General features: G+C 40.2%; 1 protein-coding gene across 2 annotated transcripts in view; it reads left to right on the forward strand.

Annotated features, from left to right (window-relative positions):
* Window positions 1-23198, forward strand: part of adam12 (ADAM metallopeptidase domain 12) — a 163975-nt gene that overhangs the window by 18907 nt on the left and 121870 nt on the right. The window contains exons 2-3 of one of the 2 annotated variants that reach the window (XM_067429688.1): window positions 14626-14738; window positions 21808-21881. In XM_067429688.1, coding sequence (XP_067285789.1) covers window positions 14626-14738; window positions 21808-21881 — 187 coding nt within the window. Of the gene's footprint in view, window positions 1-14625; window positions 14739-19531; window positions 19588-21807; window positions 21882-23198 lie in introns of those variants that run through there. The other variant, XM_067429689.1, reaches the window with a different exon arrangement.

Below are 23198 nucleotides of genomic sequence, written 5' to 3' on the forward strand. Positions count from 1 at the left end.
GAACTCAAAATTTTAAGGCAACCAGGTAACTTTTTTTCTAAATAATTTTTTACAGTGTGGTGAGATTTCCCGTTTGTCACGATGACGTCTAAAGTCCCGGCTAAAGGATGTAGTCCCTTTTAGCAACTTGTTAGCAACCGCCGTTTTTAAGACACAATAAAGTTTAAAAAAAATCACAAGCAGGTTAGAACTAGTGTGTTTTATGTCATAGATCAAAACGTGAAAATATTGAGGCTTTGTTAACCACAGACCTTATTTCAGGCGATTTAGCAAAAACCCATAGACTTTAGAGCGAGGGAACCGGAAGTGCTAAAATGCTAACTCACTTCCGCGTTTTGGCCTACAAAGTGGCATCATGACTTCGGCAATCTATTGGACGTAGACAAACTAAACAATCAAATTACACTTCAAATACACTTTTTTATAAATGATGGTATCAGTCATCAGTGGTATGGCAGTTTTTATCACACCGATGTTAGTTCAAGTGTGTTCGCTCTTATTAGTTATTTGTTGCTATAATAATGGGGGTGTGATGTCATGATTGACAGCTGTGATTGACAGCTTCTCTGAGAAAAGTAGTACCGGAGGTACCATCAGACGAGATTGGAGCTTTAACTTTAATTTACACATTTCCATAATGGTTTATTTCATACAATATAATGAGTTGTTCTGCATTAAATTGTACAAACCGATTCTGCGGAAGCTGGGCCTTGATATCACGGCTCTACTTAATGCTCACTACTTGTGCAGACTCGATATGTCAGTGGCATATTGGGACACTGGCAGCTTGGTTTACTACAATGGGAGAGAGTGAAGGTGAAGCGGGACTTTTATTTTGACAGTTTAATGTCAAAGTTTAATAGTTGTGAATTATAGTTGAATAAGTTATAAGACAAAACTGTTAAAAAAAAGTATTGCAGTATTTGCACATTTTGTTACATGTAGGCTATTGGAGTGTTTGTTACACACATGAATGATGGACAAACTTAATTTCCTTGATTTGAAACAATGCTGTTGTATCTGCTTTTTTGTTATCGTGCATATATGTGTGTGTTTTCACATTCAGTTGTTTGGCTTGATTTTCATAGGATATTCAACAAGCAAGTTGCATTTATGAATGTTACTGTTTAAAGTCACGGGTTGGTCCTGTCCTGTTTCACGTGCAATGGGTTGTGAATGCCATTTCAAGTTGATTTTAAGTGCCCAGGAAGTCCATTTGGGATCTGAGCATGGAAACACTCAGTCGTGGATCTGTCATGGCAGTAAAATGATGATGTAGGCACCCATCTGTGACAGAGATGACAGAGGTCATACTGACCGCCCAGCAGAGGGCATCACTTTCACTTTGTCCTGCCTGGGGGTTTGTCGAAGGGAAAGTCCTTGATGTGCTCTGTTCTTTCTGATCTAGGGACCTAAGCATTTTGCATGGTTCAGCAACATTTACAGAAGCTTTGAAGAGCGTGCAGGAGCTTAAGTTATACATTTTGACATGATAAAGGCTCAAGTTGGAACAAAAAAGTGTTTTTACTGCTCAGTGTCTTAAGAGAACCCTTTTTATGTAGAAAATATCTATATGCTGGTGCTCCAAAGACCTTAAAGCTTTTTTTGTGTTAATAGATAATGCCAGGAGCAAATGCGCTGATCTAAAGAAGCTGTAACGTAACATCAAGAGCATTTTAAGATCAACCTTTTTACTTCTTTAATCTCTGAGCGAAACAAGATACCGGTATTCAACAACAACAAAATACGACAGGATTTGATTCATCAGGATTGTTGGGAATGTGAAAAGTGGAGGTTAATTGAGTGAGATGGAGCAAGTTATTTTGTTGCTCTTTGAACTAGATGTGCACAATACGACTAAGAAAACATGAAAAAGAAACTAAGAAAAGAAAATAGCAACAATTATGATTTCATGTTGACTGTAATTGCAAACCTTCGAATGCAGCTTTTTGCTGAACCTGTGGTAACCTTATTACAAACTCATATCTATCATTCTCTCTCAGTTGAAGATGATAGTAAAACAGTAACCTGCCACTTTGTTGCATGCAGAAATCACAGGTCTTGTATGCTGATCTTCATTCAGTACAGGACCCTGATGTCACCAGCAGACCTGCAGGGGCCCTTTGTGTGTGTGTTTAGTGTCGTCTTGCAGGCTGAGCTGTTTGGACTGGAGGTCGGCCAGAATAAACTCTCACAATGTGGAGGGGAACGGTAATGAGATAAGAATGGTTCGAAAATGATGCTCCAGAGATAGAGCACTGCTGCAAAGTCAGCATCACTGTTACTGTTTCTCATACTGAAGGTTGAGACTCAAATGGTCCCCTAACACCGTGTGCTTGTGCTCCATACATAAATGATTCTTCAAGTCAGGCAGATTGTTGAGGAGAGTTACTGGTCAAACTAAATGTTGTCCTTACAAAGTTTTGTTTAAAAAGTTTAAAAGGTCTTGAAGTTTGAAAGTTTAGGTTTAAGTTAAAAGTTTACGTTTAGGCCTATCTATCTTTGATTCATTCATCCCAAAGGTTTTCTATCAGGCTGAGGTAAGGACTCTGTGCCGGCCAGTCAAGTTCCTACGCACCAAACATGGCTTTGTGCACTAGTGCGCAGTCATGTTGGATCAGGAAGAAGCCATTCCCAAACTGTTCCCACAAAGTTTGGAGTATGAAATTGTCCAAAATGTTTTGGTATGCTGAAGCATTAAGAGTTCCTTTCACTGGAACTAAGGGGCCAAACCCAACCCCTGAAAAACAACACAACAAAAACACCATAATATCCCCCCTCTACTAAACTTTACACTTGGTGCAATGCAGTCAGGCAAGTCCCGTTCTCCTGACAACTGACAAACCTAGACTCGTCCATCAGATTGCCAGACAGAGAAGCGTGATTGGTCACTTCAGAGGACACGTCTCCACTGCTCTAGAGTCAAGGCTTAGTTGCTGTGAATGGATGGACGGACGGACGGGCGGGCGGGCGGACGGACGGGCGGACGGACGGACGGACGGACGGACGGACGGACAGATAGATAGATAGATAGATAGATAGATAGATAGATAGATAGATAGATAGATAGATAGATAGATAGATAGATAGATAGATAGATAGATAGATAGATAGAATTTGTATTTTTAAAATAAAAGTAATTATTTAAAGAATCAACTCACAAGAGTTGTTTGTTTGTGAATCAAAAATCTAAATTTAATTTCAATGCATCTTCCTGTGGAGTCGAATCAATTCAAATTCACACTTTAAAGGAAGTCAATTCTTCAAATCTGAATTGAGCAGAACTCTGGTAATCAGAGAACTCTTGTATGTTTTTTGGGTTCTTTGTGATCATGGTCTCTTCACTTGAAATGTCTGTAGCCACAAGCCTGCATGAACTCGTTCAAAGGAAAAGCGCTTGGGGGGTATTTTAGTAAATCCCAGTGTGTTTTCACTCCTTTAACCCAACATGATGTTACCGGCACCACTGATTACATTCCTCTGCACCAGTGGATTATTTCATTATTCACCATAAGCCTGCACTCATGAATCCGACTGACAATTTCCTGTTTCTCCTGGTGAATATGGAGAAGGGCCTGTCATTGGGTGTTCCTCATCATCTGTCTCAGATTAACTTTAATTCTTTTTCCTGGAAGTACACAGAAGACCTGTGTCAAACATTTGTTTCCAATGTAAGGACGCTCAGGACAGTTTGTCGTTGTAGCGATGGGATCTTTTAAGCTCTCGTCGTGAAGAACCGCTGGAGGCAGAAACAGTGTTTCTCTCTCGCATCTTTATCTCACTCTCTATCTGGACTGTGGCCAGTGTTTTTTTACACAGCGTCTGTTTGAGCTTTCTTCTATTTTTCTCTTTGTTCATGTGGAGAGTCATCAGCATGTCGCCCGCGGCGATGTTTTTCATAAATAATCAAATGCAGTACAGCAGTGGGAAATGAACATGCTGAGTGGCTTTTTCACAGGGAGATGCTGTCACTGAGCTGCAGGTGTTTTCAAAGTCAACCATTAGTGGTTAACTGCATAGTTTGGCATCACAAACAAGATCTTGTAGAACAGGGGAGACTTCCTGGAAAGACCAGCTAAGACCATCGTTTACTGGCGAGTTTATACTTGTCATCACTTAAGTTCACGTTGTTCGGCAGGGAGCAGAGGGACCCCTTCCTGTCCTGAGCCTGAGATCAAGATGACTCTGCTGGTTAGTGTTAGTTTAGTGCTCGTCTGACTGCTGGGTTCGATTTTCAAGGCTGTAAAAAGTTTGTGAAATGGGGTCGAGCACCAAGATTAAATGGTATAATTAAAATGTTTTAGTTTGTCATGAGTAACTTTATATCACAGCACAGTATTAATGTTTGATGGAAGTTCTATGGGATGGATGGATGGATGGATGGATGGATGGATGGATGGATGGATGGATGGATGGATGGATGGATGGATGGATGGATGAATAGATGGATGAATAGATGGATGAATAGATGGATGAATAGATGGACTGATGGATGGAAGCTCTGTGACAGATAGATGGATGGATGGATAGATGGACTAATGGATGGAAGCTCTATAACAGATGGATGGAAGGATGGATGGATGGATGGATGGATGGATGGATGGATGGATGGATGGATGGATGGATGGATGGATGGATGGATGGATGGATGGATAGACACAACTTCAAATGAAAGGTACTTTACTTCTGTTTGTTGTTTTATATATAATAACAATACAAATATTAAACAAATATTTTTTTCAGTCATGCTTTAGATTAGGGTCCAATTCTATTTGAACTACAACTTTTGCCTCAATAAACTCCTAATTCCTGCTTATGAATAGTTAGTAAGGTAGTTGTTAAGTTCAGGTATTGTGTAGGATTAAAGAATGTAGAATATGATCATGATCATGCACTTTATAAGTACTAATAAACCTCAAATATCATCGTAATATGCATGCTAGTAAGCAACTAGTTAATAGAGAAAATTGGACTCTAAACTAAAGTGTTACAAAAAAGTGTATCTTTATAATAGTATCTCTTTTATCTTAATATTAATAATTTATTTTCTTTTTGATTGACCAAACGGTCATGGCAACATCTGACGTGCTCTTACAGACGGTTGAGCTGGTCAGGTCAGTTATTCAGGCTAGTTTAGTGGTTCAGGTAATGTGGTGAGGTCACACCAACTTACCGTAACAGCATCCGAATCACAACATACTGTACGCTTGTTGTTTTATAGCAGTAAGAGACAAAAGTCGGATCCATGTGCTTCAGTCCAGGGAAAGGCTGTGCTCGGAGTAAAAGATGACTTTTCCCAACAGCAGATGAAAGATTTGGTGCTCCATTTGCTATGAAAGAAAAAAGACTGTGAGGAAATAGCTATTATTGCACAGGCTGTCACATCCAGGGCTTGTGCAAGACAGAAAACAGCCCCCTGGGTGTTCGGGAGGAGTGCAGGGCTCGTTTGCTTTCACTGTATTGCCGAGGCTTTAGAAGGGGGTTGCGGTTGCTATATTGAAGTGGTTGTGAGCCAAAAATGCATGATTAATTTTCGGAGATGTTTTCTCTCGCATCCCCTCAGGTCCAGATGTCAGACAAAGATGCTGCATGTGAACTTTACTTCAGACTCCCGCTGGAGATGTAACACTGCTTGTTGCATCTTGGTGTTGTGAAGTTCTCAGACCTACAAGATCTGCTCAAACTTGAGGTTGAATCACCAGTTGGATGCTGACCTGACACAACTTAGACATTCTTGGAAATCTAGTTTAAAGGGGTAGTTGATTATGATTTCACTTTAATTTTTGTTAGTGTAATGTTTCTTTTTGAGCATAAATTGAGCATAGTAATTAAACTATACCTGTTCTATCTCCTTGCAGCAGATATTATCTGCCTCTGTGGATCTTACAACAGTTCCCACATGAGCGATTTTTAGATTATCATGACAGAATGTGCTAATCAATGTGTTAACTCCACATCAGCTACATAAATTCATCAGCGAACCATTCAGAAACGGCCCGTCTCATTCTACCTGTTGTCACTTCTTCTTGAGTCTCTCCATCTTTTTCCAACTCCGGTTTGAACATAAAAGGCTGAACAGTTTCTGACCTTTTCAGTGCGTGTCTAACACAAGCTCTTGAAGCTCCACCCTCTTCTTGAAGGCGGGTAGGGATCAGCAGCTCATTTGCATTTAAAGGGACACACACAAATGCTGTGGTTTTGCTCACCCTCAAAGAAATGACAATTTTAATATGCTATACAAAATGATCTTTGGGGTATTTTGAGCTAAAACTTCACATACTCACTCTGGGGACATAAGAGAAATATTTTATATTTTGTTAAAAGTTGCTTTATTGGATCCCTTTGAGTTTGGTCTTCATGAATGTCTTTATGATCGTATGTAGGCTATATTTGAATTAATGTATATTTCATTCATGGTTACTTTTATTTAATTTAAAAGTCTAGCTGGTCTCCCAGCCTGAAAAGTGTATAATATCCATCTAAAACCACCAATACCATCAACCACCAGACCAGTTAAGACCAGCTTAGGGTATAGTTGAAGCCCCCCGGTTTCCTCATAAGTGATGTCAGTTTCGAACACCTATATATTCTTTAAACAGACATTTTACTATTTCTGATGGTGTCTCAGAGATCAAAGCAGAAAACTGTCCCTTATTCACACAAACTCAGTGTGTGCATTGACCACAGCGCTTGCATTTTTCTTTCAAAAAGTAAAGAAGGATTTGATTCGATTTGCATCTGGAAGCGACACAAGATTTCTGAGCCACCGCTTCAAGGCTTTATACCTTTATTATTCAGTCATTTGCTCCCATAAATCCAGTACAAAAGTTCTGCCTATAAAGAACAAACACGTAGAATAGGCGCTCCCAACCACACACTCGCTTTATTGACTCTACTGAAGATATATAAATAACAGCATGGGTGAAGAGTGTAATGGCTGAAGTTTCTCACTCTGCTTTATTGAGCATGTAAATAAGTGCTGGAGCCACGTTCCCTCACCACATCTCTATAGCTTTATAATTTACTGACTCTCTTAAATGGCTCCACCACACAAGCAGGGGTTTCTGAAATGAACAAATATCGCTTGTTGTTGGGTTCACGCGAGTGAGACGTGCAGCTAGAGTTCTCCCATCCATTACTCCGTTTACAAGTGAACATTAAAAGCCCTGCTGTGTCGCGCTAACAAAAGCGTCCATTCTCCCACAACTGTACCAATGAGAAAGAACCCAGAGGTGTACGGTTTCTTCAAAGGACCACCAAAATGAAACGGCTACCAACGTGATGACGATTCCATGTGTGTGTGTCGGCCGTAGCCTACTACTCGTAAAACAGTGATGTCAGTGTAGACCTGGCTACTCTATCACCCAAACTAACCTCAAAACCAGCAGCAATAGGCTTCAGACGGCTGCTTTCAGAAGCAGTTGGTGTTGGATTCAGATCTGTCACGCTCTGGGCTTGATTATTTAGGATCAGTTTTATTGCCATGGAAATTATGGCTAATTCTACATCAGCCATAAGAAATACAGCCTAAGCCGCGTATTGGGGTGGTTTGGTGTAGCGGTTAAAGCTGCAGTCACGCTGAACTCTGTGTTCCATTGACTTCAATTCATATGAATGCAAATGTGGGAGAGGCGACCGAAAATATTATATTTATATTTGTGTGTATATATGTTATATAAATGTCTGGTTCACTATCTTTGTGGGGACTCTCCATAGACGTAAGGGTTTTTATACCGTACAAATTGTACATTCTATCCCCTTACACTGCCCCTGCCCCTAAACCTACCCATCACAGGAAACATTCTGCATTTTTACTTTCTCATCAAGTATAATTCATAAGCCTTTTGAAAAGTGGGTCCCCACAATATAGGTGATCTCAGGTTTTACTATCCTTATGGGGACGTTTGGTCCCCACAATGTAACGTAAACAAGGGCACACACACACACACACACACACACACACACACACACACACACACACACACACACACACACACACACACACACACACACACAGAATTTGATTCTTACATCGATCGTTTGTGTTGTTAATCATATAATGCAGTGAGCAGTTTAGCACTGCTGCAGTTCATATTGCAGTTGACCTGCATTATGTTGATTATTAAGGACAAGAAAATTGATTAACTGTCAAATTCAAAATTATGTTTAATTAACTTTTAAAGTCTATTAAAAGAAAGAGCTTAATTTGTTGATAGATCGATTGTTCATTTAGTTAATTCATTAATGCACTGAGCACAGCTCTGGTTTATATAACAACACTTTCCAACAGCAGAATACTGAGTCTTTTAAAGAGGTCCTATAATGCCCAATAAAAATACCCCACAGATCATTTTTTAGCATGTGAAAACTGTAGCTTTTTGAGGGTGAGCAAAAATGCCTTTTTTATGTGAGTCCCTTTAAATGCAAATGAGCTTCTGCTCCTGGCCCCCCTCCAAGAGCTCTTGCTAGTGTAACAGAGGCCATCTTGTAGTTGCTGTGCGAGTAAACCTCACTCCTCTGATCTCAAGAGATGCTCTAGCGACTGACGATAGAGGTTGCAGCCTTTAGCCTCATTGCTAGAGCGTCCAACTCTCATGGCTGTGGACTCGGGTTACATTAGCAGGTCCGATTACCTCACGCAGACATGCGCTGAACGTGAACATGAAGCCTCTCATGCCTTTTATATTCAAACTGGAGTCAGAAAATGATGAAGAGACTCAAGAAGAAGTGACAACATGTAGACTGCAACAGGACGTTTCTGTATGGTTCGTTGATAAATTTTTGTAGCTGATGGATTTAAAGGGTTAGTTCACCCAAAAATGAAAATTCTGTCATTAAAGGTCCCGTTCTTCGCGATTCCATCTTTCAAACTTAAGTTAGTGTGTAATGTTGCTGTTAGAGCATAAATAATACCTGTAAAATTATAAAGCTCAAAGTTCAATGCCAAGCGAGATATTTTATTTAACAGAAGTTCCCTTTCAAAGCTTACAGCGAACGGCCGGTTTGGACTACAGCAGGAAGTGCCGGGATGTAATGACGTCACTAGAACCGTTTGTTGACTAACCCTCCGCCCACAAGAACACACAAAAAAGGGGGCGTGGTCTTGTTGCTCTCCCACGTGGAGAAGAGCGCGCATTCAGCGCTTGCATCTCCCCGTTATGGTAAGAGGCGGGACCTTTCCGGGCAAAGTGCGCTAAGCTGCTGTCCAATCACAACACGGGAAGCGCTGGCCCAATCAGAACTCATTGCGTATTTCTAAAAGAAGGGACTTCACAGAACAAGCAAATCATCAGGCCGTTTTTAGGACAGAGGAAACAGCGCTGCACAGATAAGTCAATTGTGTGAAAAATACTGTGTTTTTACACGCGAAACATTAACTCATGTTATATTGCACACTGTAAACACAATCAAAGCTTCGAAAACACACGAAGAACGGGACCTTTAATTACTTACCTTAATGTCGTTGGACACCCGTAAGACCTCCGTTCATCTTCAGACACAAATGAAGATATTAGTGTTGAAATCCGATGGCTCAGAAAGGCCTTCATTGACACCAATGTCATTTCCTCTCTCAGACCCATAAAGGCACTAAAGACGTCGTTACAAAGCCGTTACCCCTTTTCCACCAGAATGAACCGGGTGCTAGTTCGGAGCCAGTGCTAGTGTCAGTTCTAAGTTGGTTCGACTTGAGAGCCTTCTAAGAACCGTTTGCTTTTCCACATGCTAAGAGCCACAACAGAGCCAAGTCTTACGTCATACCAGAGTCCTGCACGGGTCCATCCCAGACCTGTTAATATTTGTCCGTTACCCGATCCGTGCCCGCAATAAATCACACACGCTAAAATCAGTCCAATTAAAATGCTTTATTTTTTTTTATATTGCACTTCTCTCATCATCATCAACAGCATCATGAATGGGCTAAAGAAACAGGCTAAAGTGCCTTTATAGACTCGTTGTCAACAATTTTATATACTTCACTCACCAACTTTACTTTTACTTCATCCATTGCTAATCCTGCAACGCTCGCTCCATCTGGGCTACGAGTGGCATCAACAAAAGTCACAGTGGTGGTGACGTGATGGATCATATGGCATATCGTTGTTGCGTGTGTGTGTAATGGTAAATTGGACATAGAAATTGTAATACAGTATGTTTGGGGGGGAAGAAGGACGACCGGATCGTTTTGATCGTTTTTCGAGAACCGGCGAACATTTAAAAGACTTAACCAAACAAAGCGAAAGTAACGCGCCCCCTCACAGACATCTGCCGCCACGCACACACATAATAAAACAAACACAACTCAACGTAAAATCCAGGTCTGGTGATCTCTCGTCCTTATATGCCGCCGAGCTCCCTCATGAGAGGATTTGAGACCGGTGTGGCTCACAGGTGACATTCATTCGCCATCACGCCCCGGTCTCGCTCGCTCCTCCGCCTCGCCACAGCACAGAAAAATATTGCACATATTTTTTATCCGTGCTTCTACCCGCTCGCACGGAATTAATTATCCGCCCGCACCCCGCCCGTGCATTTTATAATTTATGTCACAATCCACCTGTTTTAGCCACTTTTATGCCCACGGGTACCCGACCCGTTGCAGGACTCTACTGCTAGCGAGGCAGCGGGAAACACACACACACACACACAATTTCCAGGCATGTTCTATCTAATGCATTGACGCTGCGCAGACCAACCCACATATGATATCCAAATACTGCGCGAGCGATTCAAAAGGATGTCATACGCAATCAGTCTGCACAGCGCGCGCTGATGCATCTCGAACAAGCCTTCCCTCAGTGGCTCATGGCTTAATGATCCTACATCAGCATTAAAACGCCGCAAATCCAACGCATTTGTGCAGCTCTCCACGATTTGTATAGACAGAGATTACAATCCAGCAGCTGTTAGCTTGATTAGCTGCTATTGAAAAAATGGCGGTCACAGGTTTGTGTTCATCTTGTTGATCACGGTAACGCCGCCCCCAGCCGGTGACGCAAGCGGTTCTTACTTCTAGCCCAGCAATGTTTTGGTGTTACTTAAGAACCACTTTTCCTGGCTCGGAGCTGGTGCTTTGGCTGTGGAAACACAAAGAACCGATTTGAAACTAGGCTCTGGCTCTGATTTAGCACCAGCACTGCCTTGGTGGAAAAGGGGTATCTCAGACCCATAAAGGCACTAAAGACGTCGTTACAAAGCCCATCTCACTACAGCGGCTCTACAATCATTTTATGAAGAGATGAGAATAGTTTTAGTGCGCAAAAAAAAACTATATAACAACAAAACAAAGATTCAAACCGTTATGAATCAGGGTATCGATTTATGATTCGGATCGCGTGTCAAACTTCCAAACTTCTGAAATCACGTGACTGGCAATCTGAATCATAAATTGTCTTTAGTGCCTTTATGGGTCTGAGAGAGGAAATGACATTGGTGTCAATGAAGGCCTTTCTGAGCCATCGGATTTCAACACTAATATCTTCATCTGTGCCTGAAGATGAACGGAGGTCTGACGGGTGTCCAACGACATGAGGGTAAGTTATTATTGACAGAATTGTAATTTTTGGGTGAACTAACCCTTTAACTATCTTCAAGTCATCTATTAGCATATTCTGTCATGAAAATCTATAAATCGCTCATGTGAGAACTGTTGTAAAATTCAGAGCCAGATAATCTCTAATTCAAATTAGAATTATATCGTAGTTTTATATATAACTTATGATTGCATTTTCTAAAGATATGGCCAGACATGTAGTCTACCAAAAGCATTAGAGCGACAGAACTGGGAACGCCCACAAATCTTTCTCAGTCCATGAAGATGAGATGCACTGACTTAAATCAGCTAGTTCATTAAATATCTGTGAAATTTGTTACGTTAATGTATCAGTTGTAGAATCTTTTTATGTTTATATACATATTTACACATTAAGAAATTTGCTGGAAACAAAGCTGCTAAAAGTGAGAGGATGTTTCTTTTATTTTTTAGCTGAGTGTCATTTTTCTCCAAAACACGTATATCATGAAGGATGGTGTGGTCATACTGGCTCTGTTTGTTTGAGAGTTTCAGAGAGTCTGTAAATGTGCTGACCAAGACATTTCACAATGTTATCTGTACAGTGTCTGTTCCTTTTCACTGTGTGTGTGTAAGTGGGAAACTCTAGTATCAGACATAAAGCAGAGCTAAGATGACTAATCTACAGCCTCAGTCTGAGAGGAAGACCTGCTCGCTGGAACTCACACACACTTGGGTTCAGTCCATGAGTCCAGAACAGAGGGACTTTGAGGTCTATGAGGCCGTCTGATTGTGGGTCAGATGGGGTAAAAATGTGAAATGCATACAAAAACCTAGTGAACCGTTTGTTGCATAAAATCTGGCAACAGTTCACTTTTGAAACAGCCGTCATGTTGGATGCGTGCCTTTGATGCCTCGCAATGCTTATAAATTAACTAAATTATTTTGCAATAGTTGATTTGAACTCTTTTAATTTCTCACATGCATCCAGTATAAGCCAAGAAGATCTGTATTGCATAGAGCATGTTTCAGTTGTTTATAAAGATTTAATGAAGACAAATAATGTGACACAGTAGCATGATGCTAGTGAACTCTTTTGTTTAGACTAGCGTGGCGCTCTGCACGTTTAAGGCTCATTCAGTGGGTTGTGTTGTAAACTTCACTCTTAACTCGGCTGTCGCTGCATAATGAAGAGTTTTCATGCATGATTAACGAAATGCACTGCTGGTGTCATTCTTGATAAATGCTTGACGTGTGTGTGTTGTTTTGTTGTCAGCGAGTTCAGTGAGTGTAAATGTGTTTATACTGTTGACGTCTCTGTGGTAAACTGTATTATCTGGGAGGAAACAAATAGCTTGTACAGAAACATACAGAATCTGTTTCAGAATTACTGTAGTGAGCTGTTGTGCTGGTATAGAAAACTAACCATAAAAAAATATAAATAAAATAAATAAATAAATAAATAAGGTAGTTTTTTTTAAGTGTGTGTTTATACATGCATATGCCGATCAGGCATAACATTATGATCTAATATTGTGTCGGTCACCCTTTTGCTGCCAAAACAGCCCTGACCCATCGAAGCATGCACTCCACTAGACCCCTGAAGATGTGCTGTGGTATCTGGCACCAATATGTTAGCAGCAGATCCTTTAAGTTCTGTAAGTTGTGAGGTGGAGCCTCCACGCATCAGACTTGTTTGTTCAGCACATCCCACAGATGCTCAATTGGATTGAGATCTGGGGAACTCTGGAGGCAACACCTTAAACTCTTTGTGCTCCTCAAACTATTCCTGAACCATTTTTGCTTTGTGTCAGGAGCATTATCCTGCTGAAAGAGCCACAGCCACCAGGGAATATCGTTTCTATGAAAGGCTGAACATGGTCAGCAACAATGCTCAGGTAGGTGGTGCGTGTCAAAGTGACATCCACATGGATAGCAGGACCCAAGGTTTCCCAGCAGAACATTGCCCAAAGCATCACACTGCCTCCACCGGCTTGCCTTCTTCCCATAGTGCATCCTGGTGCCATGTGTTCCCCGGGTAAGCAAAACACACAGACACGGCCATCCATGTGATGTAAAAGGAAATGTGATTCATCAGACCAGGCCACCTTCTTCCATTGCTCCGTGGTCCAGTTCTGATGCTCACGTGCCACTGTTGCTGCTTTTGGGCTATTTGAGCTAGCTTGTCTGTTTGATTGGACCAGTCAGCCTTCGCTCTACACGTGCATCAATGAGCCTTGGCCGCCAGTGACCCTTTCGCTGGACGCACTGTTCCTTCCTTGGAGCACTTTTGATAGATACTGACAACTGCAGACCGGGAACAGCCCACAAGAGCTGGAGCTCTGACCCAGTCAACTAGCTAATTTGGCACTTGTCAAACTCGCTCAAATCCTTACGCTTGCCCATTTTTCTAGTTCTAACACATCAACTTAGAGGACAAAATGTTCACTTGCTGCCTAATATATCCCACCCACTAGCAGGTGCCGTGATGAAGAGATAATCAGTGTTATTCACTTCACCGGTCATAATGTTATGCCTGATTGATACACACACACACACACACACAATAAATGTAATTTACTCATTTACATTTAATCATTAAATGTTATAATAGGTAAGAAGTATTTTAGAAGAATACAATATGATTGAAAAAGACTGGCAAGGAACAGATTCGTTGTAAAGAGTGACAATGTGTGAAATTAACAGACCTCTGTTGAGTAGGAGAAAGTCGAGATCAGCTGTGCAGTTTCTTTTGAGTGAGAAATATAATGCAGTTATATTTAGATATTTAACAGTTTTTTGTAATATAACATTTCAATTATTTTAAATATGTTGTCACTTTTATGTATAATGGATGAGGCCACGAGAACAATCTTCATTTGGTCATTATAGAGGTCTGATCTGAATCGAATCAGCCCTGAGATGGTTGCAGTTTCCAGGGAGATTGTTGTCAGGACAAACCTGATGTTTGAAAGCATCGATTAACAATGTTGTTGCAGACTAATGCAGGGTTAGTCTGTGAATCAGTGATGTGGTCAGTCAATGAAAAGTCTAGGCCAAATATTTGCTGTTCATTTTAAGGTGGTGTCGTCATGTGCTTGTTTTTCTCCTTTCAGCTGCCTATCCGAGTCAACACAATACACTAAACACCCTGGAGCATTATGACGTCGTTGAACCACAGCTGCTCATTGGAGGACAGCAGGGACCAGTTAGTCTCATCAAGTCAATGGTAAGTCTGGTGAAATCAAGCCCCAGGTTCTTTGTAGTTCAATATACTGTGCTTTTTTACCTGTTCAACTTCCCTTAGTGTGTAATGTTGCTGTCTGAGCATGAAAAAGGTCTGCAAAGTCACTCCATTATCAGTTTCCATGTGCACCAACAATGCGATTTATTTCTAATGATCAGCGTAAAGATGTTTACATGACATGAGCAGAACTCTTCACCCCTGTTTACATGCAATTGTCATTATTCTAAATTTTTGGCTAACCACACTCGGATAGGAACAACACATTTTGTGAACAACACACGGCATCCATGTATGCCCGAGCACATGCGCAGTTTGATCAGTAATAACCATGGGCATTAAGGTGTTCACATGTTTATTGAGATTAAAATCGGCATGCACCACCTAGTTTAATGCAGCTATGGTTACGATTAATCATTTGATCAATTGCATTTACATGAGGTAAAGTTTAATCTCAATACTGCCAATATTGCTCATTTAAATAATTCATGCAGACTAAAGGGGCAGAGCCTGGTTAAGTTAGTTAGAAGTCGGTTGAACCTGGCAGTTACAGTAAGGGGTGGGACATTTCCAAGACATATTTGAAGCGTTTGACCAATCACAGCACACTGGTCCAGCTGACCAATCAGAGCACACTGTGCTTTTCAGAAGGAGGGGCTTTATAGAGACAGTAACAGAGCAGAGTATTACTGACAGAATGGGAAGAGAGGCACTGCGACATCGTCAAATGTGTAAAAAATTATGTGTTTAATGAACATTCAAGCATGAAAAGTAGAGGCCAAATCAAAATCAAGACTAATACTAAAGACTAAAATGTAATAGGGGGTAATAGGTGCTCTTTAAATGGGTTGTATATGCCTTTATACACATATAGCATTGCCAATAAAAGATATTGGCCAAAAATGTATGCACCTCTTGATGGAAATAACATCACGACATTTATTATCATCAAGAGGTCCATCAGTTTTTGGTCCAGATCCTGTATTGCCAATCTAAGAGTCCAGCACTCTGTAAAGTCTCCTCCAGCACATCCCAAAGACTCTCAGTGAATTTAAGGACTGGATTCAGAGGTGCAGATGATTCTTCATGCTCCCTCACAACCATTCTTTCACAGTTTGAGCTGATGAATCTGGACATGGTCATCCTGGACTATGGTCTTCCTGCACGAAACATATAACAAGCTAGAAACACAATAATCACTCCATAGACTTAAGCGTCTGCCTATTTTAATCCAAACAGCAACTTTTAATTTTTTGGCCGGGCAGTGTTGACTTTGAAGTTAGACTTTAAATATAAATGTGTTCAGTACAGATTATGATTACATATGCGTGTTTTTTTTTTTTGTGTGTGTGTGAGTGAGTTTGAACAGTTTGATATGTTTTGAGTGAACAGACCTGCCTGTGAGGGAACATGAGTCCTGGAGGGGAATTGTTGCTTTTGTCTTTAATGAAAAACATTTCTCAACCAATTTATGTAATGGAGACATGCAGGACTGTTTTAAAGCCCATGTTTGTTAATTTATTTACTTGGAGTGTGTTGTTTTCTTACTGGAGTTTGTAAAAAGGATTTACAGACACATTTTTACATGTGTACCACTGTGATCAACAATCATAAAGAGTCAGACTACACAGAGGTGTGTGTGTGTGTGTGTGTGTGTGTGTGTGTGTGTGTGTGTGTGTGTGTGTGTGTGTGTGTGTGTGTGTGTGTGTGTGTGTGTGTGTGTGTGTGTGTGTGTGTGTGTGTGTGTGTGTGAGCCTGTTTATGTGGTTTATGAGGACACAAATTTGTATAACTACATGGGTATAACACTGGTATTACACTTGTATTACACTATAAATGTGGTTTATGAGGACATATCAAATGTCCTCATAATTCAAATGGCCTTAAAAACATACTAAATGATGTTTTTTTGAGAAAGTAAAAATGCAGAATGTTTCCTGTGATGGGTAGGTTTAGGGGCAGTGTAAGGGGATAGACAATACGGTTTGTACAGTATAAAAACCATTACGCCTATGGAGAGTCCCTGTAAACCACATAGACCAACGTGTGTGTGTGTGTGTGATCAGTATAGAACACAGGGAAAAGGTAGTTGTAGTGAAGGTTTGTTGTAGCTGTCTGAATGAATGCCTGTGGAAATCTGTTATTCAGTTCTGCACTTTCACTTCCAGCATTACTGTTTTTACTCTGATTCATTCATTCTTTTTAGACCATGCAACATTTCAAAAGTTAATTTTTCTTTAAAGAAAGGGTTTTACAAGAAATATAAATTGTCATTATGACTGTTATGGCTGTATTACCCCCATGTTGTTACAACCCCACATGACGTTCTTTCTCTGTGAAACACAAAAGAAAAAAATCTTGAAACATTTTTCCATACAAGCATAGTTCATAGTAATCACTTCTGATGAAGTTAAAAAAGGACAAAAAGGTGTCATAAATAACCAAAACCTCTTTACATCTTCAAAACATGATCACTTTTTACTATGTCTCTGAGGTGGTAAAAACGATACTCACAGTGCATCAAGAAAACAAGGGATTCAAACAATAAGACTAACCGGGTTGCACTGTATAACAATGGTTAGTTTTCTATTGATAAATGTATCCATTTACAGTTGATTGCCTGTCTAATAAAATACATACTATATTAAAACATATTTAGTGTTTCCATGGTTTCTACGGCAATCGAGGGTATGACGTCATTGGCAGGCGACGCAATGACAAGGGAAGCATTAACAATGGGAAAAGATAGGGATAAATGAATCGGGACATGACAGTCTGGACACACATCACCACAACCAAGCACATGCGTCACCCACTGTGCCAAGGCTTCAACTTGTGCATGTGTTTTTCAGATCACCCAGTTGGCATTGGTTCACTGACTGACATAATGACATTCTCCTGTAAAGTTTCCCGGAGCAGCGTAAGAACATCCCTGAATACTCCCAACGCCACACATCAAGCCTGGGAATGAGGCTCTTTAGCTGGAATGCAGTGTTTTGTTTTTGTGGGACATTTTTCATATATACTGACACTTTAAACTTTAGTTTCGTCTCTTTTTGCTCCAGTCCTCCAATGGCTGTTTAGATCCTTCAGGTGGTCTTCGATGAAATTGAGATGGGAGTTAATGTTATTGTTGGAGACCAGTGGTTATTCAGGCTCTCTCGTTCCCTAGTAGATTTATTAATTAGTGATGGAGATTTTAACTTGTCGACTGACACTTTCTGTAGGCCACCAGTAGGGGGAGAATGAATACTTACTGTAAGCCAGTGCCAGTCACGTCTGAAGACCATTGAAAGCTTTGTTGAGTTTTTTTTGTACTACTTACGTTGAGGTTTTGGACTCTTGCAGTGATTTAACTTGGAAACCTCTCAGAGGAACCCTGACAATGGTGTTAAATTTACTCCATTTGTTTGCTTAACTACAGATTTATGGAGGTCAAAGTTGTTAGCGGTGGTTTTGTAACCAAGGTACATCCATAAGAGCGTCAACCCCCAAATGTCTTCTCATTAGAGATTTATGCATGCAAGAACATGCACTCCTACGAACCCATAAACTTATTCCATGCGGTTTAATAATTTTTCAACCAAGACAGTGAATGTTACGTCCATATGTTCAATAAAGCAAGGCCTTAAGGTGACGTATATTTTACAGCGATTTTACCATGGGAAAGAGTCTGGAATCCCTTACTTTCTTTGGGTTTCTCAGTTTTTGGATGAAGGTCAGCCCATATTCTAGGTCAAATTTGTGCTAAACACTTAGCAAACGTTCTCGCGTGAGCTGATTTACTTTGTGTGAATTTGTCACGGTTGTAGCCGCGCATTAACATACATATGCAATGATGCATGGAGCTCTTCATGTTGCACAGATGATTCATGCTTATTTCTGCTGTATTTTGTCAACGCCTGGCTGGTTTAAATCCATTTCCCTCAGAGCCTCGGAGTAAATCTGCCGAACTTTCAGACTTACAGAGCGTGAAGAGAATTAATGTCAGAGAGAATTGAAACATAAAACTAATCCTGACAGCTATAGAGCTACGACACAATGGCGGATTCATTTTATCCTGCACAAAAGCCCACTCAAAGCTAGAAATATGCCTTCTCTCACTGTCTATCGGTCCAAGGCCTTGCATTGTCTATTACGCAGCAGTTGGTCTTCATTTTCCACTAATATAACTGCTAAAAAAAACATGAAACCGCTATTGCAACCCATTTCACTCTCTAAATTTTTTATGAGAATAAAAATGTAGGGCCATCGGGAGTGTGTTTTTGTACTAACCACTTTTAAAATGGTCATTGACTTTGGGTAATACAACTGTGTGAATAAACCAGCACTTTCACTCACACTATTTACTCATTAAGTCATGCAACTGAATCCATAAACTCACATAACATTTCAAATTATTATCAGTAAATCCAAACCAAGGAACTGTTGAAAGCAAGCCATCAGACGCTTTGACAGATTGAAGTGTGCTAAGATGAGGTCACTAGCACAACATGATATTTATAAAGCATCCAGAAGTGCCACAGGTGTGAGTAATTATGCAATCAACCAATCAGATGCCATCTCTTCAAGTGGCAATCAACCAGCTATGACAGCCAGCGTTATATGGGTAGATGCAGATGACTGCTTATGCATAAGCAGGTGTCTAATGAGATGCTTTGATCTAAAAAAAAAAAAAACTGGGAATCTTTTTATGCATTAGGCAATTCAATTACATGACAACTCTGTTTTGGGGGCCTGAAAATGCAAACTGTTTTGAAAATGATACCATTATCGCCTCATCTATAAAACCGTAGTGATGGGCAGGCCGAGGCTTCGTGAAACACTAAAACAGGTAAAGCAAATATGCCGTATTGTTTTGAAGCTTATCTCCACAGCGGCCCCTGCTTGGAAATACAACAAAACCCCATGCCAAACATGCATAAAAACATCTTTTACAAATCTTTTGCAACTGTTTTATTGAAAGTAAAATCTTTCAATGCAATTAGCTAATCATCTAATAAAATTGAATATTAAGTGTCTATATGTTCTTTTATCAATTGTCAGGGCTTGTTTAGTTTGTTCCATGGATGGCTCAGCTAAACAGACAATAGCCCCTTTCACACTGCACGTCGGACCCGCAATATTCCCGGAACATTGCCGGGTCGCCTTCTGTGTGAAAGCAACCACGTCCCGGGATTGATTACTGAATTGAACCCGGGTCGGGGACCTAGTAACATTGCGGGGTTCAATCCGGGACGAGCGCTGTGTGAACAAAAGCCAAAACTAATGCCGCAACGTGTACGTAGTTATCGTGCGACTCCTAGAGCTTGTTTCTTCAATAATACAACCCTGCAGTGCCAGAAGAGCTCGTCGGTGTTTTAAACGCAGAGAGTGTTCGTATACAAAAGAAACTAAAATCAAACAAGCAGAAATGAGCGCAAACTGGACACAAGTCGAGACCACGGAGCTCCTTACTATCCGCGCTGAAGCTGAGATCGCTCGCTGTTATACGTCACATCAGGATGTCACGTGTCAACTCGATCCGGGACCGTTACGCGTTGTGTGTGAAAGCGCACATATTACGGTATTTCGCTGGCAGTGTGAATGGACCAAATCTAGCGGCCCGGGAACAAATGCCGGGTCGCATTATCCGTGTATTTGCCGGAATCGCAGTGTGAAAGGGGCTAATGACAGCCCATAAGAGACTATTAACTACTATTATTCCTTTTAGTTAAAACGCCTACAAATATATAAAACTGACCAGAGGGTTAAACCATAGACTGAAATAAAATAATAAAAAAAATACCGGACGAAGTGTCCGTGACATCACCCATAGGATTCTGAAGAGCAGTTTTGAAGAGTAAAGTAGAGACGAGCTGGCCGTTGCCATCAGCACGTCATCGTGCGTCTCTCTCGGATAACTGACAATGGGCAAAGAGGCAGGCGTGGCTGGAGCTGAGGTGATGTGATGACTAACAGACAGCAGATAAATGGCTATCCACCTGTCACTCAAAGTGGCCACGCCCTTAATTATGCAAAACGTTAAGGCTTTATATAATGTAAACGAATGAGTTATAAAAACATTCATCCCTCACAGTTGTCATGAAGGGCAAAAGTAGCTATATAGACCAAAAGCATCATTCATACCAGGCTGTAAACATGTTGTTGTTGTTTTTTTTCGCGGTAAAGTTGGGTATTTTAACATGGAGCTCAATGAGATTCTGCTCCCTTCTGGAGCCGGTCTCGAGTGGCCAGTCAATGAATTGCATTTTAAGCCACTTCCATATTGGCTTCAAGAGAAACTGAGGGAGGTTGCCACTTGGGTAAAACCCACAGACACTTGTTAAATGGTTCTCAGTGCCTGCGCATGATTCATGGGTTCGCAGAGATCATCGCCCTCTAGTGTTAGCGTTCAAACAGTGATGACGTAACAAAGCCTTGTTTACTGAAATCGCGTGACTTTGGCAGTTAACATGCTTCTTAAATCACACAAGCTTGTAAAGAACAAGAAGAATGGAAAACTTTTGTGTAAATATTACGAACTATTTCCTGAATCCTCTTAATATTCTCTTTCTTCTACCTCTATGTATGTATTTCTTTTTTTGTCTTTTTTTTCCTTCGGAATGGTATGTCTGTATAAATATTTGTTTGTATATTGATGGTTTTACACGTTTGTACCCAATATTACCTTCAATAAAAAATATAAAAATAAATAAATAAAAAACCTGACTTTGGCAGTTTGATACACACTTCGAACCAATTGTTTCAATACAGAAGATTTGTAAAGCTTCGAAGATTCAGGGGGAAAAAATCTAAATAACATTTAAATATCCACTTGAGGTTTTAACAGTACTAAATGTATTTTAAAGTCATTTTAAACCCACTTCCCTTCATGCTTTGACATGCTGATACAGAGCAAGCTGCATTGTTGTCCTCCGCTACAAGGAGTTTTATTTTTTCATCATCCATTAATGTGGGGATGTCTGGAAGTGAATTGAAAAATGTGATTTCTTTGCATTTCTTCAGTGCCCTCTGTCTCCGACTGATATTGTGTGTCTTGGTCTGATTTTAGGGTCATCCTGGATCACTGAAGGTGCTAATTGAAGTGGACGGTGAGCAACTGCTACTTGCTTTACAGAAAAATGAGTAAGTCCTATTCTCTCTCTTCTAATTCTCTCTTTGCCAAAAACAATTTACTGTGGTACAATGATGGTTACAGAAGGAGATTTCAATCTTATAGATGCCACAGACTCCTAAATATAATCAAAGAACTCCCATTGTATGATTTAAAAGGCAGCTATATTTTTGTTAAAAAAAAAAAAATGTAAATATTATTTTATTTTTTTATTCTATTACATTACTTTTTCCCTACTCCATAATACTGTATTTTTTCTGTGTCTATGATTTATTATTTTATTTTATTCATTAATTATTTTAATTTTTATAATTTATTTTTCACATATTTTCCTCTAATATTTTTGAGCCCATCTTCCAGACAGCTAAAATAATTGGTAATATTTATTTTTAACACTCACTGTCATCCTTATCTGAAACCATTTCTGAGCTATAAATGTATATTTATCTGGTGGTTCCTTTCGTCTGACAGAAGATATCTTTGGCCAATCTTTTTGCATCTAAATTTTATAACTTTTTTTTTTTTTGGTCATTTTATAACTATATCTCTTACTAAATTACAACTGTATTAATCGTGGGGGTTCATAGTTTTGACTAAAAGGTTAAAGGGTACCTCAGGGATATAGCATTAAGGGGTTAGTTCACTCAAAAATGAAATTTATGTCATTAATGATACACACTAATGTTGTTCCACACCCGTAAGACCTCCGTTCATCTTCAGAACACAGTTTAAGATATTTTAGATTTTAGTCCCAGAGCATAATGCAGTCTATGCACACTATACTGTCCATGTCCAGAAAGGGAATAAAAACATCATCACAGTAGTCCATATGAGACATCAGTGGGTTAATTAGAAACTCTTGAAGCATCGGAAATACATTTTGGTCCAAAAATATCAAAAACTACAACTTTATTCAGCATTGTCTTCTCTTCTGCGTTTGTGTTCAATCCTCAAATAAAAATTCTAACGGTTCATGAATCAGTGAATCGATCAATCATTCGGATCACCAATGTCACGTGATTTCAGCAGTTTGACGCGATCTAACGCTCTGAGTGCGATCCCACTCGCATGGGTTGAAAACGTGCGGAAATGGCTTCCTCGGTTGACTCAGTCTTTACCCTCTGGCCAAAAAATCCTCAGATGTTTGGTCTGGAAACTCACCATAGACAGCTCAATCTGAGGGGCGGGATAAACGGTTGTCTTTCAAACTCCCTCTGCACACGATAGGATAGCGCTACAACCAACCAGAGCAACGAATGTGAAGCGGAGCTAAGTGACAGAATAAACTTTCATCGTATCCAGTCGGCAAAACTCAGAACACATCTTCC

Source organism: Pseudorasbora parva, chromosome 21 (assembly GCF_024679245.1).
Source record: "Pseudorasbora parva isolate DD20220531a chromosome 21, ASM2467924v1, whole genome shotgun sequence".
NCBI lineage: Eukaryota > Metazoa > Chordata > Actinopteri > Cypriniformes > Gobionidae > Pseudorasbora > Pseudorasbora parva.